Source organism: Pseudoliparis swirei, chromosome 3 (assembly GCF_029220125.1).
Source record: "Pseudoliparis swirei isolate HS2019 ecotype Mariana Trench chromosome 3, NWPU_hadal_v1, whole genome shotgun sequence".
Classification (NCBI taxonomy): domain Eukaryota; kingdom Metazoa; phylum Chordata; class Actinopteri; order Perciformes; family Liparidae; genus Pseudoliparis; species Pseudoliparis swirei.
Window position 1 is genome coordinate 12033190 of NC_079390.1, and position 13627 is coordinate 12046816.

The window sequence follows — 13627 nt, forward strand, 5'->3', positions numbered from 1 at the left end:
TGACAAGAATTTGCAACATGATGCAAGACATGTGGAAATGTAACTCCCATAATCTGTCCATACCGTGAAAACGTCAGATTGTTTATGTGTGTGTGTTTATTAATAAATCATCTAATAAAGAAACCATTTTTGTGACAGAGCATTGTGAAAATCATCTTTTGGTGAATTTTCTGGAAACAACTAACGCAGCTTAACAGTAGCAATGTAACACAAGTCCATGCTCTGTCTTGTGGCAGTGCTTTTCCTGCTATAGCTCTCTCTTCTCTGCAGAATCCCTTCTCACTTTATCTGGACTCAGATGTTGTCCCCCCTCTGGCTCTCAGTAATGGCCTTTCTCTTTCATCCAGAACAGAGAGTCACTCCCTATTTTCCATCATCGAGCTGAAAACTCATCTCCCCGGCTTCCTTTCTGCCGTTTTGTGCTCGATCCTCCTAATTATTTTAATGAAAAACTTCTCCTTTTTTTTCTCATCATAGCATATCTATCTTACACAATAACTGGGTCCCATGCATACAGGTACTTGCCCCATGTTTTGATGCTTGTTCTCACGATTCTCTGTATCACACCCTTATATTTGATTGCAATAATGAGCCTCTGAATTTAGCAGTAGAAAATACTGTCAAATTAGAAGCTGAACGCATGCTTCATGTTTACTGTATAGTAAACATTATCAAGGTGAAAGATTAAACCGGGTCTTTTTTTAATCGTGGTATTATAATAATAATACTGTTTTTGTCTTTCTCTTTTCCTGTTGAGGGCAGTGACGCTGCGCAGTTGCGTTGACTCTGCAATCAAACCACGAGTAGAAGAAGAAGAAGGAGGAGGAGCCGCTATTTGAAAGTGGCGGGCAGTATCAACACCCAACTCAAAGCAAAGGACCATATTTAATCAAGTTAGTCGAAACTTGCATGAAGAGTTGTGTATTAATGCTGACCATTGTCAACTAGAACCACCGAATGCCGTTTGTGTGATATCTAAACTTCGGCACCGGAGGAGACGTGAAGGTAACGTTAAGTTAAAGTTGAAGTCGTCGTGTCGCTCATAACTAACGTTAACACTAGCCTGCTCGCTAGGTTCACGGTAACGGCGGACTGACGCCAAACTCAACGGTGTCACAACATGTCCGCGGGCTTGAAGACTTCATTGCCCTTCGGTCCTGTTTTAAATCCAATAAAAACACTTCAATGACCGCTAACTATTTAGTTAGCTGGTAGCTTGTTTCCCCTCAACTGTAACGTGAGGTACGTTAACGTTACAGTTAACAGTTAACTAGCTAATGGGATTTTTAGTAAACTCATATTTCCTTAACAACTCCTGCTTATTACACAGCTCGGTTTTGATCTGTCTGAACGGAGGATGGTCTGTAAGCGTCGTTATTTATTGGTAAATCCTGTCTAGTGTGGTTGTCAGTTTACTTTGCACTAACTAAATGCAACCACTGAAGCGCACACTGCATTGGTTTTGTTTTTTATTCACAGTGTGTTGTCTGTGCAATTTTATTTCCTGGTGGTTGTTGTTATTTTACGGCGATGTTATGTAATCCAAATAATGTACATATGCATGTATCACTCAACTTTTCAACCACAGCGTAATACGTTCACTACAGTATGATTCAACATAGTGATGTCATGGTTTATAATTGTTAAGCATGTCTGGTTTCGGTGTCTTGACAAATGAGGTCAGTAGCAACTATTGTCATTTAGACCGTTTCTGCAATTCATTTCTAAATCCTCTTCATGTATTCAAGCAATACACGTCTATTCTGTTCACACGGCGTTTCATCTTTCATGTTGGCACCGAAAGAAAAATCATTCTCATCTTGATAATGGAAGTCACTGTATCTCCACATCTGCCAGTACTAGTATCAGTCAGTATTAACACTTTATACATTTGAGTGGTGTCATGAATTGAAAAGAAAGGACGTTTCAATATTTTCTGTCACATGACAGGACCGCTATTGCTTGGTTTCATTATGTTAACCGTTTCTGTTTCTTTTATTCCTAGGTTTATATTTTTGCATCATGACACATGAGGATGATAAGGGGATCCCAGTGAGGGTCGCCTTGCGGTGCCGCCCATTGGTCCCTAAAGAAACCAACGAGGGCTGTCAGTGCTGTCTGACTTTTGTGCCTGGACAACCGCAGGTCTGTGCTGAACAGCTTAGGGAAATATCTTTTTTCTGTTTGTTTCAGTGTAATGTTTAGTACTACATCTAATATATCCATGTGTGTGTGTGTATATACAGTGTTTTCTTTTAGGGCCATGGAGCTACGCTATAGTCTGTGTAACATTAGCTAAATTCTTGTTTTCAGGTGATTGTTGGCACAGAGAAGGCGTTCACCTATGATTATGTATTCGATCCCACTGCTGAACAAGAAGAGGTCTTCAATACAATTGTGTCCCCCTTGTTGTGTGGGCTTTTCAAAGGTAGCTGTACCTTTTTTAACACAATGATTCATTGACTTCAGGACGATAATTCTCTTCTTGTTTTTAATCCCCAGATTGTGGAACGTACAATTTGTGGTTTGATTTTTACATTGTCACTAATTTGTCTATTTTGTAGGCTACCATGCCACAGTTCTTGCATACGGGCAGACAGGATCAGGGAAGACCTTCTCCATGGGAGGTACATACACATCAGCTCAAGAAGATGATTGTTCAGTCGGAGTTATTCCACGAGTTATCAGAAGGATCTTTGAGGAGAGGGAGAAGGGGTCAGCTTGTGATTTCTTGTTGGCAGTATCTTACCTGGAGGTTGGTGGACATGTTGTTTACACTTTGTTTTCATGTCATTTAGAAATGTATTGGGTTCCTTGGTTTTCAGCAGATACTTTTTTCTTTAAATAATTTGAACAAGCCTTTTTCCTTTTTGATTGTAGATCTATAATGAAGATATATTGGACTTGCTGTGTCCATCTAAAGATAAAACAGGCCTCTGCATCAGGGAAGACCCTAAAGAAGGCATTAAGGTAAGTGACTGACATGTTTACAAGAATGAACAGCTCTCTCATTTCTTTGAAGCTAAGAATAGATGGAAAGATAAACCTCATTCTATTCCTTGGTGACACCTTTATAAATCAGTATAGTCGTGTAGAATAATACTATTCTGTAAGCTTTTGTTTCAACTGAAAATATCCTGTTTCCCAGATCGTGGGTTTGACTGAGAGACAGGTGTCCACTGCCCAAGAGATGGTGGGTTGTCTGGAGGTTGGAAATTCAGTTCGCACCGTGGCCTCCACGGCGATGAATGCTGCTTCCTCGCGCTCACATGCCATCTTCACCATCACGCTGGAGCAGCGCAGGGGGACAGACAAGTCAGTGTGGTGGTGTCTTCTCACACAATCGCTTTGTAATGTGTTCGGTTAAACAATCTAATAAGTCTGCAATGCTTTGGGTGGATCCCTTTTGATTCACATGTTTATATTTAGTGGAGAGAAGTAGAAAGGAACATCTGGATTGCTTCAACGAAGAACATAGAATTGTAAAGCGCGCTCTCAAAAATACAGGGTGTCTGATTTATTGGAAGTCTAAATACTTTGCAATAATCAAATGTATTTTGATCAACACTACATGTAAATATTCTATTAGGGATGTTCCTTTTATTCTAGACCTAATATTTGTAATTTTAGATTAATTTTTTACTAAGAGTTTTTAGTTCTTTTATCAGATTTGGATTTATTGGAACCAGTTTGAGGACAAGTTATCTTTCCTCCCTAATTAAATGGTGATGCCCAGAGGAATGGTTGGATGTTATTTGGGTGAAGTACAAATACATTATTTTAAACTTGAATGGGGGGGAAGGATTATTTTAATATTTGTGTAATCTTGTATTGCAGAGCCGATTCGATTGTTTCGAAATTGCACCTAGTGGATCTGGCAGGTTCTGAAAGGCAAAAGAAAACCAAAGCAGAGGGAGATCGTTTAAAAGAAGGTAAACTAATATCTAAAAATTGTTAACTCGATGTCTGGTTCTCCCAAAGCTATATGTTGTAGTGTGATACCACTGTTGTCTCTTTTTGTTTTTGCAAAAGTGCCCTTAATAACAGCTATACTGTTTTGATGCTGCTCATTTTCCTCTTCAGGCATCAGCATCAATCGTGGCCTTTTGTCTTTGGGTAATGTGATCAGTGCCTTAGGGGATGAAAGCAAGAAAAGTAGCTTTGTTCCTTACAGAGACTCCAAGCTCACCCGCCTGCTACAAAGTAAGCTATGATTTACATTTTCAAAAGTTACTCCGTGGTCATCTTCCCTTTCAGGACCTCCAAACACGAGTAAATCAAAGCTGCTTCTCTTGGCTTTTATTGTCTCATGGAAAGTCTTTCATTCTGCTTTACTGATGGTGTAATGTTGGTAAATGCTGAACAGGATCTGTGTATAGCTTTGCTTTTTTATTTATCTCAAGCAAATCTGACCCTATTACTGGTTAATACACATCAAAACCAGCAGCTTGTTCAATTGACCAACGATTCAGCATAGTAAATGACGGCAGAATGATTTTACTCAGCACTTGGGTGAATTGCTTTCTGGTTTGTCATCAGACTCTCTGGGGGGCAACAGCCACACGTTAATGATCGCGTGCATCAGTCCGGCAGACTCAAACATGGAAGAAACCATCAACACGCTGCGATACGCTGACCGTGCTCGCAAGATTAAAAACAAACCCGTAGTCAACGTTGACCCAAGAGTTGCAGAAACAAACCGCTTGAAACAACAGGTACTGTGAGATGATGATGCTGCTGCAAGTTAAATGCACTTCAGTTACTTGTTTACAAGTTCAAATTCTTTGTTGAAGATTGATGGGACATAAAGTGGTGATAATAATGAATAAATGATACACGCCATGCCTCTTTTCTTATTTTTTTATGGAATGAATGTCTTGATTTATTTACTTGTTTAGGTTCAGGAGCTGCAGGTGATGTTACTTCACGCCCGTGGAGGAGTCGCTCCAGTGCTCTCTGGGTAAGACATTTCTATTTCCAATCACCCAGGATGTGGGATGAATGCACCCAGAGAAAGTATCAAACACAGCAAAGCCCAGTGTGTGGTGGGCTGACTAAAGGCCTCCAAGGGGGGAATAATAATGATGCTGCAGGATCTTTGGCATTCTGTCTTTTCCTCTTCTCTACTTCTGGGTGTGATGAGGCCACCCTGCGCATCCTCTCATACATACTCATAAACAGTCTCTCTCTCCCCCCCCCCGCACGATTTTATGCCACCTACTTCATAGTCACAGGGAATCTATGGCGCCCACGAAATACATCAACTTTCTTTTATTCATCGTACTGTTAAATGTCGCACCTTTTACTCCTGCTTTCTAATTGTTTTGAATTTTTTCCTTTGAAGTACTTTGGCTATAAAATGTTGACAACTGTATATCTTTGACACATTTCAGAATTTGCCATTTAAAAACCATTTTCATGCTGCTGTACACTGCCTAGTTGAGTTTTAAAAAATTAAACTGATGAAAGTGCTAACACACGGCTACACCGGTCCCTCTGTCACAGGCCAGAGTCGACGGTGAAGGTGACTAAGCTGTTGGAAAGGAATCGCACGCTGCAGGAAGAGAACAATAAACTAAGCCGGGAGCTGAGCGAGGCAGCGGGACAGACTGCCTTCATGTTTGAGAAGATAATTATGGTGAGCAAGTCTGCACCAACATTCCCTCATACTTCGTCCGAAGTCGCTGATGTAAAAACGGGCAAGCCAAGACAACTAATATTGACATTTTTAAAAAATGAACATTTTTATCTCCAGTCTGTTGTTGATCTTTTTTAATGTTTCTCTCACTTTTCACTGTTTTGCAATGTCAACATTCAGGTTTCTCACATTGCGTTTGCTTAATTTTCTAGACGGAGCATACAAATGAGAAACTACAAAGCAGAATGGAGCAACTGAGGGACCATGCAGCGTGAGTTTATCAAGACATGAAGCCGCTAAAAGCTTTGTTTGGTTTTCAATTATGTTGTTTTGTTGTTGACCAATTATCCCACTGAGCCACACTCTTTATTAACCGTTATTTCAGATGTACAGTGGACCTCGAGAAGGTGTTGGAGACACTGGAGGACCAGGAGTTGAAGGAGAACATTGAGGTGATGAGGAACCTGCAAGACATCATCTTAGAGCTCAAGGTACAGAAATCATCTCGCATTATGAATCCAGCATTGTTGATTGGATGTTCATAATACTTAATAATATGGTTTACTATGTATTGTTTTCCCTAAGAATGAGAGTGATGGCATCACCGCCTCCATCGACGCTATGGCTGCAGGAGAGGATGGACCTGAGGTGTCCGGCAATGGCAGTAAAAATGACGATGCAGTACGTTGACGCTTTGGTTCATAGGTGTTCACATTACATGTTGATTAAAATCAAATACTATATGTAAATATACTTTACACAATTAAGAACTCTGCAGTGTAGTCCTTCCCGTTACTCTGAACGGGCCCATTTTGTAAAGGAAAGGATAATGATTGTGTGTTTTTTTTAAATGTTCTATGAAAATGACCCTAGTAGCGTATTTTTATCCTTGAACAAACTTATTGTTTAAACAATAAAGTCTGTCCGTTCAGCTTTTTAGTTTGTCTCTGAAACAGATGTATATTAAGATGTTTCCCACCTAACGCATTAAACAGGATGTCACCGGCAATGCTGCCAAGGACTCCCCAGAGGTGACTACCCATCATGCACTGCGACAGGCTCAGCTCTCCAAGGAACTGATCGAGCTCAACAAAGTATTGAACTTGAAGGAAGATTTTGTGAGGAAAATGTGCCAGAATGACACCCAGCTGGAGCCGATGCAAACGGAGCACCAGGTAGGCACTCACAATAATTTAATTTAATGCATTTTGCTTTATTAAGTGTCATTAACGTTGCGATAAATTGTTGCATTTATGATGCACATTATTACACATTAGTCAGGATAAGCGGTGAAATGCGACACCCACGGTATAACCTGTGGGACTGGGTTCCCATGAGAGTTGTAATTACTTTCAAGCACTTTATTTTGGATTAGACTAACAATGAGCCATATTTTCATTTTATTTTTGGTCCAAAATAAACAGTTTTTAATCTTCTTGACATAATGTCTTACAGAAAAATGTACAGTCTCTTCAAACCGCGGTGGATTCTCTGCTGAAGGAGAAAGAGAGCCTCATTTTTGAACTTCAGTCTGCAAAGAAAGACACTAACCAGGCAAAGTATGAACACTTTCATTTTGTTGTTGTGTCTAGCTTCAGAATTTGGTAAAAGTATTCCTGATTTGTTTTGGCACAAAAATACAGTAAGCTCTTAAGCCTTTACTTTTTTACTTGCTGCTTCATCTGACGTTCACCACCTTCTTTCAGGCTGAGTGAGCAGCGGAGGAAGAGACTGCAGGAGCTCGAGTGCCATCTGGTCGACATGAAGAAGAAACTTCTGGAGCAATCCAAACTGCTGAAACTCAAGGAGTCCTCTGTTAAGAAAGTTGGCAGCCTCATGCACGAGATACAGGTGCCCAGTGTTTCTCATTACACATTTAATGGGGAAGACATTGTTGTTACTGAAATGTTAGAACTAAGTCGACCATTCTTGTGTCGAAAAGCCATTTCAATATGACAAAAATGTACTTAATTTTCTTTGTTAATGTAACATTTAAACCAATTAGCAATGACAGTATATTGTTGTCCTTGGATGCAATCATTTGAGTATCTAGAACATTGTGAGGTGGTAAAATGAAATGTAAAAAGTATTCGCTTTATCATGGAAACAGTTGGCAAAGAGTATTGCTGATTTTTGGTTGCCAAATAGACGCACAGTAACGCCATGTTCTCACAGTCCATGAAGACCCAGCGTACACAGCTGATGAGGCAGATGAGAGACGACTCTGAGAAATTTAGACACTGGAAGAGCAAGAAGGACCGAGAGGTGCTGCAGCTGAAGGAGAAGGTGCGTCGAGTTCCTAACTGCAAGGCATTTTCTTTAATCAAAATGTTCCTCATGAAGTCATTATATCTTCCAGCTAAATCTGGTATTACTTGGGTTCATAAACCTCACTTTTTATTTGTTGAATCTGTTTTACAGGATCGTAAACGCCAGTATGAGTTGCTTAAACTTGAGCGGGATTTCCAGAAACAAGCCAATGTTTTGCGTCGTAAAACTGAGGAGGTGAGGCCTCCTGGTCTGTTGTCCTTCTCTCCAGGTTGACTATGAAGAAAATGTCTGACCCTTTAGAATGAAATGTGATTTGAAATCATTTCCTCCCCACACACAGGCTGCAGCTGCAAACAAGCGGTTGAAAGATGCGCTACAGAAGCGAAGCGAGGCCTCAGATAAACGCAACAGAGGAATCGAGGGATCTGCTGCCAGACTTAAGGTAGTACTACTTAGTTTGAGGGAACAGTATTATTGTCCTTGTTTTAAATGTATACCCCAAAGGAATCCAGATTAGACGACGAGGATGTTGCTGGAGTAACTGATTGCATTTATGTGATCAGACATGGCTACTCAATGAAGTGGAGGTGATGGTGAGCACAGAGGAGGCCCGGCGCCACCTCAACGATCTGCTGGAGGACCGGAAGGTCTTGGCTCAGGACATCCACCACCTCAAACAGCAGATAGAGGCCGGAGACCGACCTGCTGCCAAAATCAGGGTGAGATGTAAATGTCGTTTGTGAATAACTGAGTCATTCAGTGCACCGATGAAGTAGAAGATTAAATCCTTTTCTCCGTGGTGTCCTTCCGTGCAGCGTCGGACTCTGATCATCTCCGAGCTGGAGACCCAGGGGGTGCTGGAGACTCCTTTGACCAAACAGGTGGAGAATCTGGAGACGGAGATCGTCCTCAGGTGAGACCGACAAGGCGACGCGTTCACTGCATTAAACTGCTTGTATTCAAATCTCTACTCCACTTTCTAATGGGTCGGGCTGAGCCGTCATGCTTCTCATCTACACAGCATCGCTCACAGGATACGCTGGACTGGTTTCGTACCTGGTTGCAGGAATTGTTAAGATTTGCAGAGTGACTTGTATCCTCACAGGAACGCCCAGATAGCCGACCTTCAGCAGAAAGTTCTTGTGGCTGACGGCGAGGGCCGTTTGAAACAGCGCCTCGATAGCATCCCGAGCATCGTCGACGCCAAGTATGCCGTCAAGGTCCTCATGTCTGAGGTCAGCAAATGCTTTTTAACTTCACACCTGTTATATTAGTAAAAGTCCTTCATTTGTTGCTGCTTGGGTTTCCAGAAAAACTTTAAATATTTCCCTCTTTTTCTTTTTTTTTTTAGCTGGTGTCTGCGAAAACAGCCAGTGGCAAGCTGGAGAGCGAGCTCAAACAGGAGATGGGGAATTTACAAGATTTAAAGAAGATGATGAATGATGAGAGAAACGTGATGTCCACCATGGACATGGAGCATCAGCAGCAGCTGGTGGAACTCGAGCAGGGGCATCAGGAGAAGGTGCGCATCGCGTTTACTCGTTTACCAATTGGCATATCTTTTTAGAGAGGTCTATGTTCTCTTCTTTAAATGCTTTTTTTCTTTCTCCCACTTTGTTTCAGGTCCATTACTTCCTTAATCAGCTACAAAGCAAGGCCATATGTGAGAAGTCAGATGAGACGAAACAGAAGGACAAGGAGAGTTCGAAGGAGAAGGAACTTCTCCAGCGCCTCAAAGTTCAGGTTTGTCTCCACGAGCTAAAAAAAAGTGTTCAATCAACAATTCGGCTCTACACTTTTTTTCCCCTCGTTTTTTAAGGAGAAACCAAAAAGGTAATCGTGGTTATTTGTCACATTGTTTCAGGGAGAAGAGCTTGAAAAGCTGCAAGAATTAAGTGAGCAGAACCAGACACTGGTGCAGCAGAATGAGCAATATAAAGAGGTAAGCTTCATCGTTTAGTCCGACAATCTTGTTTAATGTGAAGGTGTCTTATAAAAGATGAATACCATGCACAAGTGCAGTGGTTTTCAAATGGGGGTACGTGAAGGCACTCGCAATCCTTTAAAAATAGTTATTTAATTAATAATATAATAATAAAGATATACAACTGAATTGTATATCTTCTAAATCAGACACTGATGGCACAGCGCTGTGGATTACATCTTCTCAACCATAAATGCTTTGCACTGGTCGATGGGTACTTGTATATCACTGAAAATAGTTGAGTCACTGCACTGGTCTCTACCACACTGAGTGAACTGACTTCAGGTCAGCTGTTAAAATAACTGACTTTCAGTCGATTGTAAAGATCAGCTGACACATCATTTGCAACGGCCGTAACTGAATAACATCGAGCACGGCTGCGGCACGACGCGCTAACCGGGGAGCGGCACACATTCGTAACGATGTGCCTCATTTTCAGTGTTGCATTTCTATTTACCTCAGGTGTGTGGGTGTGTGGGTGTTGGTGTGTGTGTGTGTGTGTGTGTGTGTGTGGGGCTCAAATCCAACCATGTTCTTTTCTCCACAGAAGCTCTCACTGCTCCGCCTGACAAGTGGAAAGAAAATCCTCGCGCCGACGACCAACAATGAAAGGAGCCTGAATGACTCGTATGATTATGTTCCTCCCAAGGTAATCGCAGATATTCTACCTTCATTTTGTTGTTTCTTTTCATACGAGGTTACTTCAGTTTCTAAAGTATGTGGGCGGATGTCAATTATTTCCGATTTCATAGTCCTTGAACATGATTTAGTCAAGAACAGAGTTTAACCGAAACGGAGCGTAGCGTGAATTATTCTGCGGAAGATCTCTTTTCTTTTCAAAAAGACGAGACGTAAAATTCTCTGAACGCTTTAGGGATATTCATTTTAAAGTCCAAAGTGTGTTGATCTTCTTTTCTTCGTGTTCCTGGCCGACCAGCCTAAAGCGAAGCGCTTCACCACAGCGAAAGCGCCGCTGGATACGACCATCGACATCGAAGAGCTGATGTCTCCCAGCGAGGACGAGAACGAGGGGGAACCGGACAAGTGGCGCCCGGAGAAACCGGAGAAGATGCGCAGGACCTCAAAGAAACCAAAAGCAACCGGGGTAATCTGAGATTAGGATGAAGATCGTGTGCGTCGTCTGTCAACAGACGGATCATCATGAGAACAAATTATGTCCCCGATTTTAAATCAGCCTGCTAATGAAATGTCATCTCATTTAAGCTTACTTATTAATACGCACTCGATAACTTATTGGGGGGGAAAAAATGCTCTTCCGGTGCCAAGCTGGAGACATATTTCTTTATTGGTATTTTTAGGATCAAGATAGTTTGTTTACCTGTAAAGAAATGTTCCTGATGTGTCTCTCTAGTGTGCGTGTAAAGGTCGCTGCGGCAATAGGCAGTGCCGCTGCCGCAAAGGAAAGTTAACATGCGGGGAGAACTGCCAGTGTGATCGCGAGAAATGTCGAAATATGGATAACCAGGTGCTTGCTGAGGTGAGTCACAGGAATATCTTAAAGTATAACATTTTACAAATCAGTAGGTTCAAAAACGGCGTGCTGTGTGTGTGTGTCTGTGTGTGTGTCTCCTCTTTCAGAGCAGATTTTTTTACATGTTTTGTCGGATGTGTTTTAACTTCACTGAACTCTGCAAATATTCCTGTATTAAGGGCTCTATACAGTAAACGCTCATCAGAACGAGAGCGCATGAGAATAATTTAAAACCAATGTTATTGTTGGACTATTTGTAATAACTTATTTATTTCATCACTAGAGTGGAAATATTAGCTATGTTGCCGTCATTAGAAAGTAATAATATATAAACTGTAGTAACGTGGTACTAGTTGAACCGACAATAATGTAATTTTGCAGTTATTACAACAGTGTTTCTCTTTTCTAGACTGATTTGACTTGAGCACCTTGAGGTTATTGGAGGCTTATATGAAAATACAATAAAGAACCATACGCAATGTCCTAATTCTTTTGACTTTTTATTCGTTTCAGGATGTAAGTCAGACAGAAAACGCCTCCAGAGACTCTGTGTCTCTTCAAGATCCCGCGTTCGACAGCTCTGACAACACCACGTTCTTTAAGCCGCCGTCCTGTACACCCACGAAGAAGGTGAGCTGGCTCCTTCTGAAGAATATTGATGTATGAGCATGTTGTCTGCAATGCTTGTTGCCATGGGAACGTTGCAGGATGTAATCAGAACAGACTAATCTGCACTATTTCAGGCGCTAAAAGACATCGGAGACTTGGGGCATGCCACTGCGGACCTGAAGTTGTTAAGGAAACCGATCGTGCCAGAGGAGGAGGAAGAAGTGGAGGAAGAGGAGGATGACGACGACAAGGGCAGAACAACAATCAGCTTCCTCAAGAAGAAGAAAAGACTCCTGACCAGTTTTCAGAACAGCTTTTTCTCCGGATGCACTCCGATCAAGGAGGAATCTTAGTCCTTTTGTGCCGTAGTTGTCCATATGTGCATTTTTAAAAGCGTTGTGTCCTCGTCTGCTTTTTACAGGTGACTAAATGTCTTGTATTGTAACGTGAAGGTAGCTGTTGATTCTCCGACACGGTGTTTCCTGTAGAGGGGAACAACAGGACTGAATAGCATGGACATCTTTTACTGGCATTCACAATGAGATGATCAAGAAGCCTGTACATAATAATTTAGTTGAGCACGTTGGATGATATTTCTTATATCGGAAGGCTAAATAGACTTTGCTTATTTGTAAAATTGTCGTTTCCACACCGCGTCTTGGGGAGCAACCTTTTAGGGTTTTTTCACTGCGTTTACCGTCTGAGCTGAATAAAGTCTTGCAGTCAAATCTTATTTTTAAAATAATTTCTTTTTCTCAATGTGTACTAGTGTTTAACATCTGTCATAAGTTGATGGAATAATTTATTTCATTCTTTAGTCTGTCATGATTAATGTTTTACTTTGTCTCTTCGCTGCAGTTCATTTATGGTGGGAAATATTAAATCCTAAACTAAACCCACAATATTATGCTAATCTCAATTTGTACTTTTAGCATTTTACTGAGTAATTTTAGAACTTGACACACTTCTTTCCCATAAATCCTGTAACTGTTTTAATGAACAAAATAAAAGAAAAAAAAATAGGGAAATCATATCGTTTTTTGTTTGTTGCCGTTTTCCTCCTGCTGCTCCTTGTTCACTGCATTGACTTTTTCTTTTCATCCATTTCCACAAGGCCTGAAAAGCCGGATGTGTCTGAATGACTTTAGATCATGTGACCACATTCAGTGCCCTGGATCTGTTTCATACGCTTTGAGTCTGAAACAGAAGCTTCAGTTAGTTTCAAATGTTTTCTGGGAGATTTCCTAGAGGCCAAAGTATGAGCAGATGACATCAGTATTTCCTGACTCATGATCAGTAGTCCCAATTTCATTTTGAGCATCCTTTATGGGTTTTAAATTTTTTGAATTTGATGAATAAAATGGTGACACCAATAAATTGTCTTTTTATTAAGCAAAACCAGCAAACGTGTAACTGTTCCAGCTTTTCATTTGATGACTGACTTGCTTCTGACTTGTCGGCCTGAGTTCTCCGTGTCTGACACGAACTTCCTCCCCCACTGGTGGCTCAGACGACCGCTTTCATGCAGCGGAGCTTCTCATGTCGCCAACGACCCCGAGACGTAAACGGTGCTATCAAATCCAATCTCATCTTCTACTGTGAAAGCAGCAGCTGGTAATGAGAGCTTGGTCTG

The 13627-nt window shown here is 41.3% G+C and overlaps 1 protein-coding gene across 1 annotated transcript; it reads left to right on the plus strand.

Moving 5' to 3' along the window:
• Nucleotides 1–889: 889 nt before the first annotated feature.
• kif4 (kinesin family member 4) lies at nucleotides 890–12727 on the plus strand. The gene is made up of 31 exons (XM_056407138.1): nucleotides 890–1005; nucleotides 2006–2145; nucleotides 2314–2428; nucleotides 2565–2755; nucleotides 2881–2970; nucleotides 3149–3315; nucleotides 3838–3932; nucleotides 4084–4203; nucleotides 4540–4715; nucleotides 4899–4960; nucleotides 5506–5638; nucleotides 5851–5909; nucleotides 6024–6129; nucleotides 6224–6319; nucleotides 6634–6813; nucleotides 7094–7197; nucleotides 7345–7489; nucleotides 7814–7924; nucleotides 8060–8143; nucleotides 8250–8351; nucleotides 8473–8628; nucleotides 8725–8822; nucleotides 9015–9144; nucleotides 9261–9431; nucleotides 9533–9652; nucleotides 9774–9851; nucleotides 10441–10542; nucleotides 10831–10998; nucleotides 11266–11391; nucleotides 11899–12015; nucleotides 12129–12727. Exons 2-31 carry the CDS (start codon nucleotides 2023–2025, stop codon nucleotides 12345–12347), a joined length of 3744 nt encoding a protein of 1247 aa, XP_056263113.1. The 5' UTR covers nucleotides 890–1005; nucleotides 2006–2022; the 3' UTR covers nucleotides 12348–12727.
• The last annotated feature ends 900 nt before the right edge of the window (nucleotides 12728–13627 follow it).

Bases quoted from the DNA above. Each gene is read 5' to 3' on its own strand.
- kif4 (XM_056407138.1), top strand. From the start codon at position 2,023: ATGACACATGAGGATGATAAGGGGATCCCAGTGAGGGTCGCCTTGCGG. The intron at 2,146-2,313 runs GTCTGTGCTGAA...TCTTGTTTTCAG, and splicing joins TTGTGCCTGGACAACCGCAG to GTGATTGTTGGCACAGAGAA. The intron at 9,145-9,260 runs GTCAGCAAATGC...TTTTTTTTTTAG, and splicing joins TCAAGGTCCTCATGTCTGAG to CTGGTGTCTGCGAAAACAGC.